General features: G+C 44.0%; 1 protein-coding gene across 1 annotated transcript; it reads right to left on the bottom strand.

Moving 5' to 3' along the window:
- Positions 1-17,403: 17,403 nt before the first annotated feature.
- Positions 17,404-21,922, bottom strand: LOC311112466 (DNA-binding protein inhibitor ID-4-like). The gene is made up of 3 exons (XM_084155605.1): positions 21,345-21,922; positions 20,748-20,805; positions 17,404-18,966 (listed from the first exon to the last, which is right to left on the bottom strand). The coding sequence occupies exons 1-2, from the start codon at positions 21,738-21,740 to the stop codon at positions 20,761-20,763; spliced, it is 441 nt and encodes a 146-aa protein (XP_084011731.1). The 5' UTR covers positions 21,741-21,922; the 3' UTR covers positions 17,404-18,966; positions 20,748-20,760.
- Positions 21,923-22,201: the final 279 nt, after the last annotated feature.

Here is a 22,201-nt window from a genome sequence, read left to right as displayed (position 1 = left end):
ATAATACCACTGTAGAGACTCCCAGCACAGACAGGGCCTCATAATACCACTGTAGAGACTCCCAGCACAGACAGCGCCTCATAACACCACTGTAGTGACTCCCAGCACAGACAGGGCCTCATAACACCACTGTAGAGACTTCCAGCACAGACAGGGCCTCATAACACCACTGTAGTGACTTCCAGCACAGACAGGGCCTCATAACACCACTGTAGAGACTCTCAGCACAGACAGGGTCTCATAACACCACTGTAGAGACTCCCAGCACAGACAGGGCCTCATAACACCACTGTAGTGACTCCCAGCACAGACAGGGCCTCATAACACCACTGTAGTGACTCCCAGCACAGACAGGGCCTCATAACACCACTGTAGTGACTCCCAGCACAGACAGGGTATCATAAGACCACTGTAGAGACTTCCAGCACAGACAGGGCCTCATAACACCACTGTAGAGACTCCCAGCATATACAGGGCATCATAACACCACTGTAGAGACTCCCAGCACAGACAGTGCCTCATAACACCACTGTAGTGACTCCCAGCACAGACAGGGCCTCATAACACCACTGTAGAGACTCTCAGCACAGACAGGGTCTCATAACACCACTGTAGAGACTCCCAGCACAGACAGGGCCTCATAACACCACTGTAGTGACTCCCAGCACAGACAGGGCCTCATAACACCACTGTAGTGACTCCCAGCACAGACAGGGGCGCATAATACCACTGTAGAGACTCCCAGCACAGACAGGGCCTCATAATACCACTGTAGAGACTCCCAGCACAGACAGCGCCTCATAACACCACTGTAGTGACTCCCAGCACAGACAGGGCCTCATAACACCACTGTAGAGATTTCCAGCACAGACAGGGCCTCATAACACCACTGTAGTGACTTCCAGCACAGACAGGGCCTCATAACACCACTGTAGTGACTCCCAGCACAGACAGGGCCTCATAACACCACTGTAGTGACTCCCAGCACAGACAGGGCCTCATAACACCACTGTAGTGACTCCCAGCACAGACAGGGCCTCATAACACCACTGTAGAGACTCCCAGCACAGACAGGGCCTCATAACACCACTGTAGAGACTCCCAGCACAGACAGGGCCTCATAACACCACTGTAGTGACTCCCAGCACAGATAGGGCCTCATAACACCACTGTAGTGACTCCCAGCACAGACAGGGCATCATAAGACCACTGTAGAGACTTCCAGCACAGACAGGGCCTCATAACACCACCGTAGAGACTCCCAGCACAGACAGGGCCTCATAACACCACTGTAGTGACTCCCAGCACAGACAGGGCCTCATAACACCACTGTAGAGACTCCCAGCACAGACAGGGCCTCATAAAACCACTGTAGTGACTCCCAGCACAGACAGGCGCTCATAACACCACTGTAGTGGCTCCCAGCACAGACAGGGACTCATAACACCACTGTAGAGACTCCCAGCACAGAGAGGTCCTGATAACACCACTGTAGAGACTCCCAGCACAGAGAGGTCCTGATTACGGAGAGATCAGAAACAGCATCCAACCAGCTGGTTCCCCAATAGGGCTGTAACAATGAGAGAATAGAAACAGCATCCAACCAGCTGGCTCCCAGTAGGGCTGTAACAATGAGAGAATAGAAACAGCATCCAATCAGCTGGCTCCCAGTAGGGCTGTAGCAATGAGAGAATAGAAACAGCATCCAACCAGCTGGCTCCCAGTAGGGCTGTAACAATGAGAGAATAGAAACAGCATCCAACCAGCTGGCTCCCAGAAGGGCTGTAACAATGAGAGAATAGAAACAGCATCCAACCAGCTGGCTCCCAGTAGGGCTGTAACAATGAGAGAATAGAAACAGCGTCCAACCAGCTGGCTCCCAGTAGGGCTGTAACAATGAGAGAATAGAAACAGCATCAAACCAGCTGGCTCCCAGTAGGGCTGTAACAATGAGAGAATAGAAACAGCATCCAACCAGCTGGCTCCCAGTAGGGCTGTAACAATGAGAGAATAGAAACAGCATCCAACCAGCTGGCTCCCAGTAGGGCTGTAACAATGAGAGAATAGAAACAGCATCCAACCAGCTGGCTCCCAGTAGGGCTGTAACAATGAGAAAATAGAAACAGCATCCAACCAGCTGGCTCCCAGTAGGGTTGTAACAAAATGACTGAATAGAAACACATGATGCTATTGCCTATTGCCATCCTGTCTCTAATGTGGTGCATGGTGTGTGTTTGGTAACTAGTAAAACCATACCACTAGTACCTGGTTCTGTTTAGTCCTGTAAAGTCCGTTCAAATGTCAGTAACGTTTAATATAGCCAACAGGTTCAATTCATTATGCTGAGAAAGACATGCAATATTACATTATGCTACTGGCTCTTAGTTGAGGCACTCGTCTTGGCCAGCTGATCGATGTGTGTTAGATTAAATCACTCCACCACCCCCATCACATTGTGGATGATAAGGACTGGTCCTTGTCTTAAATCACTCCACCACCCCCATCACATTGTGGATGATAAGGACTGGTCTTTGTCTTAAATCACTCCACCACCCCATCACATTGTGGATGATAAGGACTCGTCCTGGTCTTAAATTACTCCACCACCCCATCACATTGTGGATGATGAGGACTGGTCCTGGTCTTAAATCACTCCACCACCCCATCACATTGTGGATGATAAGGACTGGTCCTGGTCTTAAATCACTCCACCACCCCATCACATTGTGGATGATAAGGCTGGTCCTTGTCTTAAATCACTCCACCACCCCATCACATTGTGGATGATAAGGACTGGTCCTGGTCTTAAATCACTCCACCACCCCATCACATTGTGGATGATAAGGACTGGTCCTGGTCTTAAATCACTCCACCACTCCCATCACATTGTGGATGATAAGGACTGGTCCTGGTCTTAAATCACTCCACCACCCCCATCACATTGTGGATGATAAGGACTGGTCCTGGTCTTAAATCACTCCACCACCCCATCACATTGTGGATGATAAGGACTGGTCCTGGTCTTAAATCACTCCACCACCCCATCACATTGTGGATGATAAGGACTGGTCCTGGTCTTAAATCACTCCACCACCCCATCACATTGTGGATGATAAGGACTGGTCCTTGTCTTAAATCACTCTACCACCCCATCACATTGTGGATGATAAGGACTGGTCCTTGTCTTAAATCACTCCACCACCCCATCACATTGTGGATGATAAGGACTGGTCCTTGTCTTAAATCACTCTACCACCCCATCACACTATGGATGATAAGGACTGGTCCTGTCTTAAATCACTCCACCATCCCATCACATTGTGGATGATAAGGACTGGTCTTAAATCACTCCACCATCCCATCACATTGTGGATGATAAGGACTGGTCCTGGTCTTAAATCACTCCACCACCCCATCACATTGTGGATGATAAGGACTGGTCCTTGTCTTAAATCACTCCACCACCCCATCACATTGTGGATGATAAGGACTGGTCCTTGTCTTAAATCACTCCACCACCCCATCACATTGTGGATGATAAGGACTGGTCTTTGTCTTAAATCACTCCACCACCCCATCACATTGTGGATGATAAGGTCTGGTCCTGGTCTTAAATCACTCCACCACCCCCATCACATTGTGGATGATAAGGACTGGTCCTGGTCTTAAATCACTCCACCACCCCATCACATTGTGGATGATAAGGACTGGTCCTGGTCTTAAATCACTCCACCACCCCATCACATTGTGGATGATAAGGACTGGTCCTTGTCTTAAATCACTCCACCATCCCTTCACATTGTGGATGATAAGGACTGGTCCTGGTCTTAAATCACTCCACCACCCCATCACATTGTGGATGATAAGGACTGGTCCTGTCTTAAATCACTCCACCACCCCATCACATTGTGGATGATAAGGACTGGTCCTGTCTTAAATCACTCCACCACCCCATCACATTGTGGATGATAAGGACTGGTCCTGTCTTAAATCACTCCACCATCCCATCACATTGTGGATGATAAGGACTGGTCCTGGTCTTCAATCACTCCACCACCCCCATCACAAAGGTGACTTAGAAAATAATAATATCTCTCATAAATGAATCATTTCCAATGGGAGCAAATGAGCTCCCTTGGCAGAACATGCAAGTAGCTGGGCAGAGCCAAGCACTCTGATGACAAGTGACATCATCCGAGTCCGCAGCTGAACACTGTATGCCGGAAAGGTGATTTAGAAAACAATAATATCTCTCATAAATGAATCCTATATTACATGATGTTACCAGCTCTGAATGTTGTGACCTAACTGTGATGAATATAAAGTCAATCTCTTTCTACCTCAGAGACTTTGACCTAGCTCTATGATGTAATGACAGGTGGAATCAGTAAATGATTAATAGGGCTCATAAATAACATATTATTCCAGGACAGGTAGAGAAATGATTTAATCAAGGTTTAATCAAGCTAAACATCCTCTCTCCATCCACCTATAGTGTACCCATCCACAGAACCTCTGGGATTATAATGTTTACACTATTCCACTTCAATGGCATGTACTGATTATTGACTGGTTACCAGGGGTTGGAACCAACATTATTTTCCATTCGTTTCATTCTGAACAGAACCACTATTTTTTTCGTTTCGTTCCACTGTTCCGACCAGCAAGATAAAGTTCTCAACCGGTTCGAACCAAAAAAAAGTACTGGTTCCTTTCTGTTCCTTTTTTAACCTGTGAAATCAATAGTTTTTTACATTTAGCTCATTAAATTACTTCAAGCCAAGCTTGTTGTTTACATGCGTGATGGACAGACAAGTGTAGCCCATGGCGCAAGATGCGACTGACATTTTGCAGTTGGGGAGAGAGCGAGAGAGGGGTCTTGGCTAGAAGGGATCCAGCTTTTGTCAAATTAATGTAATATTTGACCAGAGAGGGTTGAGGAGGAGGCTTGAAGCAATGGACATCTTGTTATGACATGCATTATAAGAATTAGGTCCACATAATTATACCTAGGAGGCGCAGCTTCTATGGAGGAACTTTGAATGTCCTTTTATCTATCTAGCTAACAAGCTTGTGTGTGCAGAGCGGCACCAGAATTAAAAACACGTCTTCCCTTTTTGTAGTTAATAAATCCAACGTGATAACTAGGCCTATAGTATCCGTGACTAGCATTGAAAATGTTAATCCATTCTTCTCTAGCTGATTAAAAATCTCTCTCCCCATAGCCCCGGGAAGATGTTTGGAGGTGGGGGTGCAGACATGTTTTTTTAGCCTGTGCTACAGACGGTTCCGTATATCAGTCCCGCATACAGGACTAGTAAAGGCCCAGTGCAAGTTTCTTTTTTTTTTTTACTGTTAAAGTTTTTTAATGACTTTTAAAAAATCTGATCTTTCAGGGGATGCTGCAAAACCCTCAGCACCCTTACTTCAGGCTGCTATGTCTCTCCCTATCTTCTGAATGAAGCTTGTAATGTCAGTACAGTTGCCTATGCTTCAGAGGGGGAGAGCAGGTAGCTTAAACACACACAGGCACAGGCAAAGAGTTCCAGCTGTCAGGCAGACACAAATGTTTCTGAGTGACAGAGTGAGGGCTTTGCATAGTTGCGTTTTTTGTGGGACTAGAATTAAATGCCTGGAACGTAAAATTACATTATTAAACGGTTCCCATGCTTTTAAAAGAATGGTTCTGTTCCAGAACAGTATGGATCGCTTTCGTTCCAGGTTCCGTTTCTGTTTATTTTCCGGCTTTCTGTTCTGTTCCCTGAACAGAACCTTGTCCTGTACATTCATGAGGAACCTTGTATTTTCACTATGCTGATCAGCTCATTGTGTACAACACAGTCCTGACTGTAGTCTGCCAAGGTCATTCTAAAGAGCAGAGAAGTCAGACTGTCTGGTGTGGTGGTATATACCCAGAATGCATTACTTGCAGAGCCAGGCTGGTGTTTGGCTAATCAGCCCATGCAGGGGGGCGATGGTGAGACGTACAGAGAGAGATCTAACGCTTTCATAACATACTATAACCATCGCACAATCACTACTGCTACTGTTAACATCTCTGTTATAACATACTGTAACCACCGTACCATCACTACTGCTACTGTTAACGTCTCTATTATAACATACTGTAACCACCGTACCATCACTACTGCTACTGTTAACGTCTCTGTCTCTGGAGGAAGAAGGCAGTCTGCTGCCAGGCAGAACACAGAGAGGAAGAAGGCAGTCTGCTGCCAGGCAGAACACAGAGGAAGAAGGCAGTCTGCTGCCAGGCAGAACACTGAGAGGAAGAAGGCAGTCTGCTGCCAGGCAGAACACAGAGAGGAAGAAGGCAGTCTGCTGCCATGCAGAACACAGAGAGGAAGAAGGCAGTCTGCTGCCAGGCAGAACACAGAGAGGAAGAAGGCAGTCTGCTGCCAGGCAGAACACCGAGAGGAAAAAGGCAGTCTGCTGCCAGGCAGAACACAGAGAGGAAGAAAGCAGTCTGCTGCCAGGCAGAACACAGAGAGGAAGAAGGCAGTCTGCCGCCAGGCAGAACACAGAGAGGAAGAAGGCAGTCTGCTGCCAGGCAGAACACAGAGAGGAAGAAGGCAGTCTGCCGCCAGGCAGAACACAGAGAGGAAGAAGGCAGTCTGCTGCCAGGCAGAACACAGAGAGGAAGAAGGCAGTCTGCTGCCAGGCAGAACACAGAGAGGAAGAAGGCAGTCTGCTGCCAGGCAGAACACAGAGAGGAAGAAGGCAGTCTGCTGCCATGCAGAACACAGAGAGGAAGAAGGCAGTCTGCTGCCAGGCAGAACACAGAGAGGAAGAAGGCAGTCTGCTGCCAGGCAGAACACAGAGAGGAAGAAGGCAGTCTGCTGCCAGGCAGAACACAGAGAGGAAGAAGGCAGTCTGCTGCCAGGCAGAACACAGAGAGGAAGAAGGCAGTCTGCTGCCATGCAGAACACAGAGAGGAAGAAGGCAGTCTGCTGCCAGGCAGAACACAGAGAGGAAGAAGGCAGTCTGCTGCCAGGCAGAACACAGAGAGGAAGAAGGCAGTCTGCTGCCAGGCAGAACACAGAGAGGAAGAAGGCAGTCTGCTGCCATGCAGAACACAGAGAGGAAGAAGGCAGTCTGCTGCCAAGCAGAATACGGAGAGGAAGAAGGCAGTCTGCTGCCATGCAGAACACAGAGAGGAAGAAGGCAGTCTGCTGCCAGGCAGAACACAGAGAGGAAGAAGGCAGTCTGCTGCCATGCAGAACACAGAGAGGAAGAAGGCAGTCTGCTGCCAGGCAGAACACAGAGAGGAAGAAGGCAGTCTGCTGCCAGGCAGAACACAGAGAGGAAGAAGGCAGTCTGCTGCCAGGCAGAACACAGAGAGGAAGAAGGCAGTCTGCTGCCAGGCAGAACACAGAGAGGAAGAAGGTTGAGAGGAAAGATGGAGGAATTACAGAGTGTCTCCTTACGTCTTTACTGGCTGGGTTGTGATTTTGACCTGGCTGGGTTGTGATTTTGACCTGGCTGGGTTGTGATTTTGACCTGGCTGGGTTGTGATTTTGACCTGGCTGGGTTGTGATTTTGATCTGGCTGGGTTGTGATTTTGACCTGGCTGGGTTGTGATTTTGACCTGGCCGGGTTGTAAATTTGACCTGGCCGGGTTGTGATTTTGACCTGGCCGGGTTGTGGTTTGTTTATTTGTCCTTAGCTTCATCTTTTGATTTTCATCCGTCTCTGTGTAATCTTAATTTGACCGCCTCACATTGCAACTGAGAGGAGGAAGGAGTGAGTTAATCCCTGTTGTGTCGTAGACCAATTAAAGCCTACTGTAACTCTTGATATGACAGTAATGGCTGTAGTAAACAGGCTTCAGGGTTCAGGCACCTCATCATGTTGTTGATGATATGTTGGGGATCCCCAAAACAAAGCCTCTGCCTGGGGTACAGCAGGTGGCCATCTGGCCAATCAGCTGTAAGTCAACAGGACCAGTTTGGGGGTAAGAGGGGGAACCCCTGGACTGGAACTGATTGCCATGTGAATTAGAGTACTGGGGCTCTGCCAAATCAGGTTGTTTGGTTAGTGCCAGGCTAGCAGCGTGACAACACAGGATAACTGTCTGCTCATCAGTAATGACCTGATGACTGTATGTACTGTATGTTAATGTCAATAATCAGGAAATATTATGCAGCAGAACTGTCGGATACCACTAGGTTCTGTTTCAGTTTGATAATCAGGAAATATTATGCAACAGAACTGTCGGATACCACTAGGTTCTGTTTCAGTTTGATAATCAGGAAATATTATGCAGCAGAACTGTTAGATACCACTAGGTTCTGTTTCAGTTTGATAATCAGGAAATATTATGCAACAGAACTGTTGGATACCACTAGGTTCTGTTTCAGTTTGATAATCAGGAAATATTATGCAGCAGAACTGTCGGATACCAGTAGGTTCTGTTTCAGTTTGATAATCAGGAAATATTATGCAACAGAACTGTCGGATACCACTAGGTTCTGTTTCAGTTTGATAATCAGGAAATATTATGCAGCAGAACTGTTAGATACCACTAGGTTCTGTTTCAGTTTGGTTCAGGTGTGAGCAGCACTAGAGGTCTGATAGAAATGTAGGTTATGTGCTGTAGTAAATGTTAACTCCAACATAATAACATATAAATAATACATATCCCAATACATATCAATGGACTGGTATCATTTGGAAGGATTTCAGATATTGGACTGAGGTGTATTAAGGGATTTTCCCTCCAAATGTAATAGTTATATAACAGTTATCAAGTGGTTCCTTTCATCATTCAGACTTAATGGAATTATTTGTTTGATGTAGTTTCCCTCAGGCAGTTTAAACCTCAAATAAAATCTACATTTTGACACAGAATGACAATTGTCACTCAAAGAGATGTCTCAATATAAAACTTTGAATAGAGAGGAGGAATAGAAAGTTTAAATTCTTAACCTTTCATTTCTGTATTTATAGTCATTTTAATATTTTTAACCTTATTTCTGTATTCATAATAATGTTGTAATTTTCACTGAAACTAATGACTTTCAAAGGTCAATAAATAAAAAATAAAAAACATTATCCACTACTAAGTCACAGAGACAGCATTTTATAGTCTAAAGCACAGAAACAGAATAGAGACAGTCGTCCACCACAGTTAGTCACAGAGACGGTACAGAAACAGAGTAGAGACAGTCGTCCACCACAGTTAGTCACAGAGACAGTACAGAGACAGAATAGAGACAGAGTCGTCCATCACAGTTAGTCACAGAGACAGTACAGAGACAGAATAGAGACAGTCGTCCACCACAGTTACAGTGGGGAAAAAAAGTATTTAGTCAGCCACCAATTGTGCAAGTTCTCCCACTTAAAAAGATGAGAGAGGCCTGTAATTTTCATCATAGGTACACGTCAACTATGACTGACAAAATGAGAAAAAAAATCCAGAAAATCACATTGTAGGATTTTTAATGAATTTATTTGCAAATTATGGTGGAAAATAAGTATTTGGTCAATAACAAAAGTTTCTCAATACTTTGTTATATACCCTTTGTTGGCAATGACACAGGTCAAACGTTTTCTGTAAGTCTTCACAAGGTTTTCACACACTGTTGCTGGTATTTTGGCCCATTCCTCCATGCAGATCTCCTCTAGAGCAGTGATGTTTTGGGGCTGTCGCTGGGCAACACAGACTTTCAACTCCCTCCAAAGATTTTCTATGGGGTTGAGATCTGGAGACTGGCTAGGCCACTCCAGGACCTTGAAATGCTTCTTACGAAGCCACTCCTTCGTTGCCCGGGCGGTGTGTTTGGGATCATTGTCATGCTGAAAGACCCAGCCACGTTTCATCTTCAATGCCCTTGCTGATGGAAGGAGGTTTTCACTCAAAATCTCACAATACATGGCCCCATTCATTCTTTCCTTTACACGGATCAGTCGTCCTGGTCCCTTTGCAGATAAACAGCCCCAAAGCATGATGTTTCCACCTCCATGCTTCACAGTAGGTATGGTGTTCTTTGGATGCAACTCAGCATTCTTTGTCCTCCAAACACGACGAGTTGAGTTTTTACCAAAAAGTTATATTTTGGTTTCATCTGACCATATGACATTCTCCCAATCCTCTTCTGGATCATCCAAATGCACTCTAGCAAACTTCAGACGGGACTGGACATGTACTGGCTTAAGCAGGGGGACACGTCTGGCACTGCAGGATTTGAGTCCCTGGCAGCGTAGTGTGTTACTGATGGTAGGCTTTGTTACTTTGGTCCCAGCTCTCTGCAGGTCATTCACTAGGTCCCCCCGTGTGGTTCTGGGATTTTTGCTCACCGTTCTTGTGATCATTTTGACCCCACGGGGTGAGATCTTGCGTGGAGCCCCAGATCGAGGGAGATTATCAGTGGTCTTGTATGTCTTCCATTTCCTAATAATTGCTCCCACAGTTGATTTCTTCAAACCAAGCTGCTTACCTATTGCAGATTCAGTCTTCCCAGCCTGGTGCAGGTCTACAATTTTGTTTCTGGTGTCCTTTGACAGCTCTTTGGTCTTGGCCATAGTGGAGTTTGGAGTGTGACTGTTTGAGGTTGTGGACAGGTGTCTTTTATACTGATAACAAGTTCAAACAGGTGCCATTAATACAGGTAACGAGTGGAGGACAGAGGAGCCTCTTAAAGAAGAAGTTACAGGTCTGTGAGAGCCAGAAATCTTGCTTGTTTGTAGGTGACCAAATACTTATTTTCCACCATAATTTGCAAATAAATTCATAAAAAATCCTACAATGTGATTTTCTGGATTTTTTTTCTCAATTTGTCTGTCATAGTTGACGTGTACCTATGATGAATATTACAGGCCTCTCTCATCTTAAGTGGGAGAACTTGCACAATTGGTGGCTGACTAAATACTTTTTTCCCCCACTGTAGTCACAGAGACAGTACAGAGACAGAATAGAGACAGTCGTCCATCACAGTTAGTCACAGAGACAGTACAGAGACAGAATAGAGACAGAGTCGTCCACCACAGTTAATCACAGAGACAGGGTCGCCCACCACAATTAGTCACAGAGACAGTACAGAGACAGTCATCCATCACAGTTAGTCACAGGGACAGTACAGAGTGCCGCTACTCCACCACAATCTGTAGGAACCTGTAACTCCATCCTGGCAGCCTCAGCTTCCAGCTCCAGCCTTTGTTGCAGCAGCGGTATTTCCCATGACATATTGATGCCTGATTGCTGATATCACCTCAGGGTCATGTTGTGTGACAAGGCTGTTGTTCCAGCCACCCCCAGCAGCCTTGGTCCTCTGTGATCCGGTCAGGGTCTTGGCAGCCTCTCCTTCCCCCTTAATCACTGCTCCTCAGGGGGCTAAGCCTCTCTGACGCTGGCCTCCTTAGAAGAGCTTGGCATTTGTCAGAGATCTCATTTCTGTAATTCATTGAGGGTCTCCGGGGAGATGGAGTTGGCACAGGTTCTCTATCCTCTCTCCCTCCGACTGGAGCTTTGTAATACACCAGGCTAGCTACCCTGAATGGGGACTTGACCTGAAAAGGTCAGTCTCTAAATAGATTTGATATCAATGATACTAAGCTGCAGAAATAAAGTTAAACAAATTAAATCAAACTATAACTGAAGCATCACTGAGAAGTGGTTCAATGGTCAGCACATAAATGCTTTAGTGATTTGGCACATTTTCTGAAATATACTTTAAAATGTGCTATACTTAAAAGGATCAGTAAATGGGTGTACAAAACAGTTTATGAATGGTTAATTATTAGTTTATGGATAGTTTACAAATATGTAATAAACAGTTCTAAGACATGGTTGGACTTGTGCGCTTGTGATATATATGGCTGTGTTAAATACTGAACTGATATATATGGCTGTGCTAAATATTGAGCTGATATATGTGGCTGTGCTAAATACTGAGCTGATATATATGGCTGTGCTAAATACTGAGCTGATATATATGGCTGTGCTAAATATAGAGCTGATATATATGGCTGTGCTAAATACTGAGCTGATATATATGGCTGTGCTAAATATTGAGCTGATATACATGGCTGTGCTAAATACTGCGCTGATAGATGTGGCTGTGCTAAATACTGAGCTGATATATATGGCTGTGCTAAATACTGAGCTTATATATATGGTTGTGCTAAATACTGCGCTGATATATAGGGCTGTGCTAAATACTGAGCTGATATATATGGCTGTGCTAAATACTGAGCTGATATATATGGCTGTGCTAAATACTGAGCTGATATATATGGCTGTGCTAAATACTGAGCTGATATATACAGTGGGGGAAAAAAGTATTTAGTCAGCCACCAATTGTGCAAGTTCTCCCACTTAAAAAGATGAGAGAGGCCTGTAATTTTCATCCTAGGTACACGTCAACTATGACAGACAAATTGAGAAAAAAAATCCAGAAAATCACATTGTAGGATTTTTAATGAATTTATTTGCAAATTATGGTGGAAAATAAGTATTTGGTCACCTACAAACAAGCAAGATTTCTGGCTCTCACAGACCTGTAACTTCTTCTTTAAGAGGCTCCTCTGTCCTCCACTCGTTACCTGTATTAATGGCACCTGTTTGAACTTGTTATCAGTATAAAAGACACCTGTCCACAACCTCAAACAGTCACACTCCAAACTCCACTATGGCCAAGACCAAAGAGCTGTCAAAGGACACCAGAAACAAAATTGTAGACCTGCACCAGGCTGGGAAGACTGAATCTGCAATAGGTAAGCAGCTTGGTTTGAAGAAATCAACTGTGGGAGCGATTATTAGGAAATGGAAGACATACAAGACCACTGATAATCTCCCTCGATCTGGGGCTCCACGCAAGATCTCACCCCGTGGGGTCAAAATGATCACAAGAACGGTGAGCAAAAATCCCAGAACCACACGGGGGGACCTAGTGAATGACCTGCAGAGAGCTGGGACCAAAGTAACAAAGCCTTCCATCAGTAACACACTACGCCGCCAGGGACTCAAATCCTGCAGTGCGAGACGTGTCCCCCTGCTTAAGCCAGTACATGTCCAGGCCCGTCTGAAGTTTGCTAGAGTGCATTTGGATGATCCAGAAGAGGATTGGGAGAATGTCATATGGTCAGATGAAAACAAAATATAACTTTTGGTAAAAACTCAACTCGTCGTGTTTGGAGGACAAAGAATGCTGAGTTGCATCCAAAGAACACCATACCTACTGTGAAGCTTGGGGGTGGAAACATCATGCTTTGGGGCTGTTTTTCTGCAACGGGACCAGGACGACTGATCCGTGTAAAGGAAAGAATGAATGGGGCCATGTATTGTGAGATTTTGAGTGAAAACCTCCTTCCTTCAGCAAGGCCATTGAAGATGAAACGTGGCTGGGTCTTTCAGCATGACAATGATCCCAAACACACCGCCCGGGCAACGAAGGAGTGGCTTCGTAAGAAGCATTTCAAGGTCCTGGAGTGGCCTAGCCAGTCTCCAGATCTCAACCCCATAGAAAATCTTTGGAGGGAGTTGAAAGTCCGTGTTGCCCAGCGACAGCCCCAAAACATCACTGCTCTAGAGGAGATCTGCATGGAGGAATGGGCCAAAATACCAGCAACAGTGTGTGAAAACCTTGTGAAGACTTACAGAAAACGTTTGACCTGTGTCATTGCCAACAAAGGGTAAATAACAATGTATTGAGAAACTTTTGTTATTGACCAAATACTTATTTTCCAACATAATTTACAAATAAATTCATTAAAAGTCCTACAATGTGATTTTCTGGATTTTTTTCCCTCATTTTGTCTGTCATAGTTGACGTGTACCTATGATGAAAATTACAGGCCTCTCTCATCTTTTTAAGTGGGAGAACTTGCACAATTGGTGGCTGACTAAATAATATTTTTCCCCACTGTATGACTGTGCTAAATACTGAGCTGATGGCTGTGCTAAATACTGAGCTGATATATATGGCTGTGCTAAATACTGAGCTGATATATATGGGTGTGCTGGCAATAATAATAATAATAAGAAAAATAAGAAGAAGAAGAATACTTTTTTTGCAATTAACAATAATTATTTCTGTTAATTTGTGCCTGATATATATTCTACATCCTCTCTTCTTCTCTCTGGCTTCGTATTGTTTTCCTGTCCACTGGGTTTTCTGAACTACAACTCACATTTAGTTTATGAGGAAACGCCTGTTGGTGGTTTTTAAGCCAATAACTGCTTTAAATAGATGCAATTAGTAAGACGAATGAGATATTTAATCACTCTGCACCAATTAGAGTCTCATCAAGTAGTGTCCAAGAGGCAGCACGCCACACACACACACACACACACACACAGACACACACACACACACAGACACACACATGTGAAGTTAAATCAGGAGGGGAGAGCAGAACACACAGCTAAACCTGTTATTGCAGTTTAACATACTCAGAAGGTTTATTCAAGACAGAGCCCATCTCTAGCCTGCATATTTTATGCACTAGGCTGGCAAAATGTGTGTAATTAAAGAAGAAGGTTTTTTATTCCATAAAAACATTCCACTTGACTTATTTAGGAGACAGGTGGTAAGTGATGATGTCTGTAAACTCAGTACAAAGACCAAACCAGAACTAGAAGTAAATCTCCTGAAGCTTTCTGTAACACTGATCACAAGCTTTGTGTCTATATTAAAACTATAGCCTCTGCTCTCTCTCCCCCTCTCTCTCTCTCCTCCCCTCTCTCTCTCTCCTCCCTCTCTCTCTCTCTCTCGCTCTCTCTCTTCTCCCCTCACTCTCTCTCTCTCTCTCTCCTCCCACTCTCTCCCCCTCTATCTCTCTTCTCCCCCTCTCTCTCTCCCCCTCTCTCTCTCCTTCCTTCCCCCATCTCTCTCTCTCCTCCCCCTCTCTCTCCTCCCCCCTCTCTCCCCTCTCTCTCTCTCGCTCTCTGCTCCCCCCTCTCTCTCTCTTCTCTCTCTCTCTCCTCTATCTATTCTCTGTCTCTCTCTCCTCCCCCCTCTGACTGGGCAGGTCTTATCAAACAGGATGTGATGGTTTCCCATGATCTGACCACATAGTGTACACCTCGTGACACACACACACACACACACACACACACACACACACACACACACACACAGGCACACACACAGAGGCACACACACACAGGCACACACACACACGCACAGGCACACACACACACACACACACACACACACACACACACACACACTCACACAGGCATTAACACACACCACACACACACACACACACACACAAGCATACACACCCGGCCACACACACACACAATTTGACCACATAGTGTACACAGGGAGAGGAGGGCTCTACCTCAAACAGGTGTGATCAGCTCTGCCCAGCAGATATTTGACAGAGTCTATGAAGAAACAGGTGTGATCATCTCAGCCCTTTTATAGCATGGGGTATGCAACTCTTTCCCTACGAGGTCCGGAGCCTGCTGGTTTTCTGTTCTACCTGATAATGAATTGCACCCAGCCGGTGTCCCAGGTCTAAACCAGTCCCTGATTAGAGGGCAACAATGAAAACATGCAGTGGAACTGGCTTCAGGTGAACGCCTACAGTGATGTGACTTACAGCAGTGGAACTGGCATCAGGTCAACGCCTACAGTGATGTGACTTACAGCAGTGGAACTGGCTTCAGGTCAATGCCTACAGTGATGTGACTTACAGCAGTGGAACTGGCATCAGGTCAACGCCTACAGTGATGTGACTTACAGCAGTGGAACTGGCTTCAGGTCAACGCCTACAGTGATGTGACTTACAGCAGTGGAACTGGCTTCAGGTCAACGCCTACAGTGATGTGACTTACTGGCCAGTTGCTCTGGACAAGAACGTCTACTAGATGACTAAATATGAAAATGACTGAAAAGAATAACTGCAGTCATAATGATGTGGTCCTCTTCCTGAGATAGAGGACTGTAACTCTGTTTCCAGTCATCTCTGTGAGTGTGACGGTGTTAGCGTACAGTCAGACTATTTAACCCTGAGCCATCACAACAACAGACATGACACACCATAACAGCAGGGTTGCCCAGGCCTTAAGGGTGTTCACTATGTATAGACTAGAAACACACAGCTAGCTGACTGCTGCTCCGTCCTCAGAGGCCCAGGCCTTAAGGGTGTTCACTATGTATAGACTAGAAACACACAGCTAGCTGACTGCTGCTCCGTCCTCAGAGGCCCAGGCCTTAAGGGTGTTCACTATGTATAGACTAGAAACACACAGCTAGCTGACTGCTGCTCCGTCCTCAGAGGCCCAGGCCTTAAGGGTGTTCACTATGTATAGACTAGAAACACACAGCTAGCTGACTGCTGCTCCGTCCTCAGAGGCCCAGGCCTTAAGGGTGTTCACTATGTATAGACTAGAAACACACAGCTAGCTGACTGCTGCTCCGTCCTCAGAGGCCCAGGCCTTAAGGGTGTTCACTATGTATAGACTAGAAACACACAGCTAGCTGACTGCTGCTCCGTCCTCAAAGGCCCAGTCAATCAGGGTGTCTGTAAAACCTCCTGGACTCCCCGACTCTCTCTGGTCACGTATACAGTGGGGGAAAAAAGTATTTAGTCAGCCACCAATTGTGCAAGTTCTCCCACTTAAAAAGACGAGAGAGGCCTGTCATTTTCATCATAGGTACACGTCAACTATGACAGACAAATTGAGAATTTTTTTCCCAGAAAATCACATTGTAGGATTTTTAATGAATTTATTTGCAAATTATGGTGGAAAATAAGTATTTGGTCACCTACAAACAAGCAAGATTTCTGGCTCTCACAGACCTGTAACTTCTTCTTTAAGAGGCTCCTCTGTCCTCCACTCGTTACCTGTATTAATGGCACCTGTTTGAACTTGTTATCAGTATAAAAGACACCTGTCCACAACCTCAAACAGTCACACTCCAAACTCCACTATGGCCAAGACCAAAGAGCTGTCAAAGGACACCAGAAACAAAATTGTAGACCTGCACCAGGCTGGGAAGACTGAATCTGCAATAGGTAAGCAGCTTGGTTTGAAGAAATCAACTGTGGGAGCAATTATTAGGAAATGGAAGACATACAAGACCACTGATAATCTCCCTCGATCTGGGGCTCCACGCAAGATCTCACTGTATATCCACGCCTGCATTAACTACAAAACCCTGTCCTTTGGTCTCTCTCTCTCTGTTATCTTAAACCAGGTTGTCCCCCAAAAAACTTTTTTTTAAGTATATTTCTTAACTTTCAGCATATACTGTCCTCATCAATGTAAATATCAATAGCTCAGCCTGACAAGCGGTAATCTAGAATAGATCAATCCATAAGGGCGCACAATTACAGAACCAACAGTATGTGGATTCGAGATAAGTTCTGAGACCTAAGGCAGTCAGATCAGCACTATTACAACTACTAATAACTAACCAGGACGACCCATGAAGTGTGACTGGAAACCCTTTAATGTTATGACAACTCTTCCTCTCCATCACGTGAAGGTCATGTTGTCCAACAGTGCAACACAGTAAATACTGGACAGCTGTCCTCTCACACAGACCGTGGCTCAGAGGTATAATTCACCATGAAAATCCTTACAGGGATAGCACAGCAATCTGATGCAGTGATTGGAGGTTACTTTGGTCCTTCTAGTCCTCAGAACAATCTGATGCAGTGATTGGAGGTTAGTTTGGTCCTTCTAGTCCTCAGAACAATCTGATGCGGTGATTGGAGGTTAGTTTGGTCCTTCCAGTCCTCAGAACAATCTGATGCAGTGATTGGAGGTTACTTTGGTCCTTCCAGTCCTCAGAACAATCTGATGCAGTGATTGGAGGTTAGTTTGGTCCTTCTAGTCCTCAGAACAATCTGATGCAGTGATTGGAGGTTAGTTTGGTCCTTCCAGTCCTCAGAACAATCTGATGCAGTGATTGGAGGTTAGTTTGGTCCTTCTAGTCCTCTATTCTTCTTCTCCAACAGTTAGTCAAATGTTACCAAATCATCAACAATCAAATCAAATCAGACATCTAAAGTCTGGTTTTCACATTGGTTAAAATTGCCCAAAACGTCAACATTTCAAATTCCTAAATTAAATAAATACAAGAGGAAAAACAATTCAAGGCAATATAAAACAAGGGAATTTAGACTTTACCAAATAGTTTTAGTACACATTTTAGTCTGCTCTTCCAGCTTTGAGTGAGGCCTTTACATGCTACATGCTTGTTAAACCTATAACATTGCAATAAAACTGAAACAATACGTTGAAATATAACACTGCAAAATGAACTGATGTGATGTGAAGAGTCTATCAACACAACATCTTGATTTATTATTATTTCATCCACTTCAAAGTGAAAACACATTATTTACATAACAAAAGGTTTTAATAAAAATATCTTATAATTACAATAGTCTATTTGAGCATAATAGATATTTTCTTCCACATAGAGCATCTGTTTCTACATAGACAATCTTAATTGTCTCCAGTCATTTGTTCCTCTTTACAATATGAAACATGTTTATCTCAGGGAAAACACGTACAATTATTTTCCTGTTTAGTAAAGTTTCACACTGTAGGTTTAGTTATTTTTATTTTATAAACCGGTATTTGTCACATTTTATAAACTGGTATTTGACGTTCAACAAGCTCGAGTTTCCAGCATGACCTCACAACAAGAGATTCTTCATTCACCCTTTTAGATTCTAATTGTATTTCACATATAAAGTGAAGGTATGGAGAGTTAGGGGTCTGTTGGACATAGTAGTCTTTTGTTTGTTTCTAATAAATGTGTTATAAATAGGGCTTGATTTGCCAGTAGTAGGTTCTCCAGCGGGGGGGGGGGGGGGGGGGGGGGGGGATCCCCCTGTATGATAAAGCTTCCTGTGGCTGGCTGAGATTCCCTGGCTGGAGGCTGAGGCTGTGCTGGCTGTGGACTGGAGCAGCTCTCCCCTGCTCTGCTCTGCTCTCAGCTCTGCTCCCTGCTCTGTGCACCGCACCGCTCTGCACACCTGTGGACAGAATGAATAGAGGGGGTTGTGTGAACTGTCTGCTCCAGACTGACTGGCGCCACCAACACAACACAGGGCATGCTTCATCAACAAGCCAAAACAAACGGACCGGCTCAGACAACTACCCCAGTTCTCTGGCTGCTGCCTGGCAAACGGACTTCCAGTATAACACACACACAGCTGCCTGCCAGCCTGCCTGTCTGTCTGCCTGCCTGTCTGACTGTCTGTCTGTCTGCCTGCCTGCCTATCTGCCAGCCTGCCTGCCTGTCTGCCTGTCTGTCTGTCTGCCTGTCTGTCTGCCTGTCTGCCTGGGTCTCAGAGCCTTACAGCTAACCTAACCAGGCTCTGATCCTCATTTACAGGCAGATGACCTTTTAACCCTCTGCTTGGAACATTGCTACACAAGAGGACAGTTATTGTGCAACACACAGCTGGCTCCTGGATGTTGTCAATAATCAGGTTCCTCAATTACACTCTGTCTACTGCTACTGCAAATTACACAGTTGTATAGATGCAACACCAACAACAATACTGCTACTACTACTCATAATAATAATCAACAACAATAATAATCATATCAATAAGCAATGTTATTTGTCACATGCACCGAATACAACAGGTGTAGACCTTACCATGAAATGCTTACTTACAAGCCCTTAACCAACAATGCAGTTTTAAGAAAATTGAGTTAAGAAAATATTTACTAGATAAACTAAAGTAATAAAAAGTAAGACAATAAAATAACAATAACGAGGCTATATACAGGGGGTACCGGTACCGAGTCAATGTGTGGGGGTACAGGTTAGTGGAGGTCATTGAGGTCATTTGTACATGTAGGTAGAGTTATTAAAGTGACTATGCATCGATAATAAACATAATAATCCGGGTGGCCATTTGATTAATAATAATAACACTGCTACTACTACTACGACTCATAATTATAATAATAATAATAATAATAATAATAATAATGCTACTACTACTCATTAATAATAATAATAATAATAATACTGCTACTACTACTCAATTATAATAATCATATTAATAATAATACTGATACTACTACTCAATTATAATAATCATATTAATAATATTACTGATACTACTACTCATAATTATAATAATAATACTGCTACTACTACTCATAATTATTATAATAATGCTGCTACTACTACTCATAATTATAATAATCATATTAATAATTATAATAATACTGCTACTACAACTCATTAATAATAATAATAATAATAATACTGCTACTACTACTCAATTATAATAATCATATTAATAATAATAATAATAATAATAATAATAATACTGCTACTACTACTCATAATTATAATAAGCATATTAATAATAATAATAATAATAATAATAATACTGCTACTACTACTCAATTATAATAATCATATTAATAATAATAATAATACTGCTACTACTACTCATAATTATAATAATCATATTAATAATAATAATAATACTGCTACTACTACTACTACTCATTAATAATAATAATAATACTGCTACTACTACTCAATTATAATAATCATATTAATAATAATAATAATACTGCTACTACTACTCATAATTATAATAATCATATTATTAATAATAATAATAATACTGCTACTACTACTCATAATAATAATAATAATAATACTGCTACTACTACTCATTAATAATAATAATAATATGAATAATAATAATCCACATGAATTGAAGGTCTATTTAATGGAAGAGAACACACACATTGTGAAGCAGAATAATGAGCTACTACTCACCATTGGCCATTTCTCAGCGACACAAAACGGAGTCCTCCTTTTTGCCTGTTGACATCCTCTGAAATAAGGGAAAAGCGAATGAATACCACCTTACAGTCTATGAGTCAGGTAAGGTGACACAAAGCACGAGCTATGCAGAGAATGGACCAGGTGTGCGCGTTGACTCCATGACAGACCCTTCACCAGGACACAACTTATCCTCTGATCTGAGAGCATCACAGCAGGACTACAGACTCCTTCACCTCAAGCACAGGGGCCCTGTCTTTCACATGCACCAACCACTGCCACTAGAAATGATGCATTGTGCCTTTCAATAAAATGTGTCTCTGCCTTCTCAATATGCTGTTTCAATAAAATGTGTCTCTGCCAATATGGTGTTTTCCACAAGAACATAAGGCCATTTGTTATTATACAATACAGGAATCTCCTGACTTGAAAAGGCCAATGCCACTGATCCACACCACCCATGCTATATACATTATTCTAGACCATCCCACTGGTCACACACCGGTTGAATCAACGTTGTATCCACGTCATTTCATTGTTGAACCAACGTGGAATAGACGTTGAATTGACGTCTCTGCCAATGCTTCTTACCTGGTGGTCTATGTTGAGAACGGTTAGGGGTGTCCGATGAGAGGCGGGGGACGGCGGGCATGTCCCGGTCACGGTCCCGGTCCCGGTCACGGTCCCCGTCTGTTGTTTCAGGAGAGAAGGGTGCGTCTCTAACGCGAGCTGCAGGTCCAAGATGTAATCTATGACATGCTGAAGGATCTCCACCTTGCTGACTTTCTTATCCCGAGGTATTGTGGGTACGAGGCGCTTGAGGCGACTGTAACAGTGGTTCATATCGTCCTGCAGACACAGCTGCTCTTCTTCCTCCGCCCTACACCGGGCGATGTTCAGGCTGTGATCCGAGAGATAGTGTAAAGAAAGCTCGTTGCTGCTGCTTGAGGTATCCTTCTGGGGGCGGACGGGAGCAGTAGCCTTCATTTTGTTAATAACGCACTGTACGGCGGGTAGAGAAAACAATCACTGGTACCAAAGACTGGAGATAATGTGTAGGCGATGAAGATGGGGATTACCGACGTAAAGACAAACTGCCAAAAGAAAACGGTCGACAAAAAAATTCTAAAGTGTATATTCTATTCTGTCAACATCCCGTGGACCAGTCCTTTCTACTTCACCAAGCACAGTGTGAAGAATGAATAGATTCCGTACATTTATACGGGAAGGGGAGGCGCCAGCGTGCGTCTGTTTGACAGTTCGGCGGAGAAACTGGTCAATCACGAGCCGCCCGGTGCCCATGATGGAACAACACCAGCCTATAAAAATGCCTGCCTGCCTCTGCGCTGCGGTGGGTGACGCATGTCGAAGGTGTGTGTGTGTGTGTGTGTGTGTGTGTGTGTGTGTGTGTGTGTGTGGTCAATATATAAAATCAAATCAGTAAGGAG

The sequence above is a fragment of the Coregonus lavaretus genome (genome assembly GCF_964263955.1).
Source record: "Coregonus lavaretus genome assembly, chromosome: 3".
NCBI classification, from domain to species: domain Eukaryota; kingdom Metazoa; phylum Chordata; class Actinopteri; order Salmoniformes; family Salmonidae; genus Coregonus; species Coregonus lavaretus.
Note: the sequence above shows the minus strand (reverse complement) of the source record. Positions and strands in the feature narration are given on the sequence as shown.

Coding starts and splice junctions, on each gene's coding strand:
- LOC311112466 (XM_084155605.1), bottom strand. CDS start 21,740: ATGAAGGCTACTGCTCCCGTCCGCCCCCAGAAGGATACCTCAAGCAGC. Junction 20,806..21,344: donor TTCTCAACATAGACCACCAG/GTAAGAAGCATT, acceptor CCCTTATTTCAG/AGGATGTCAACAGGCAAAAA.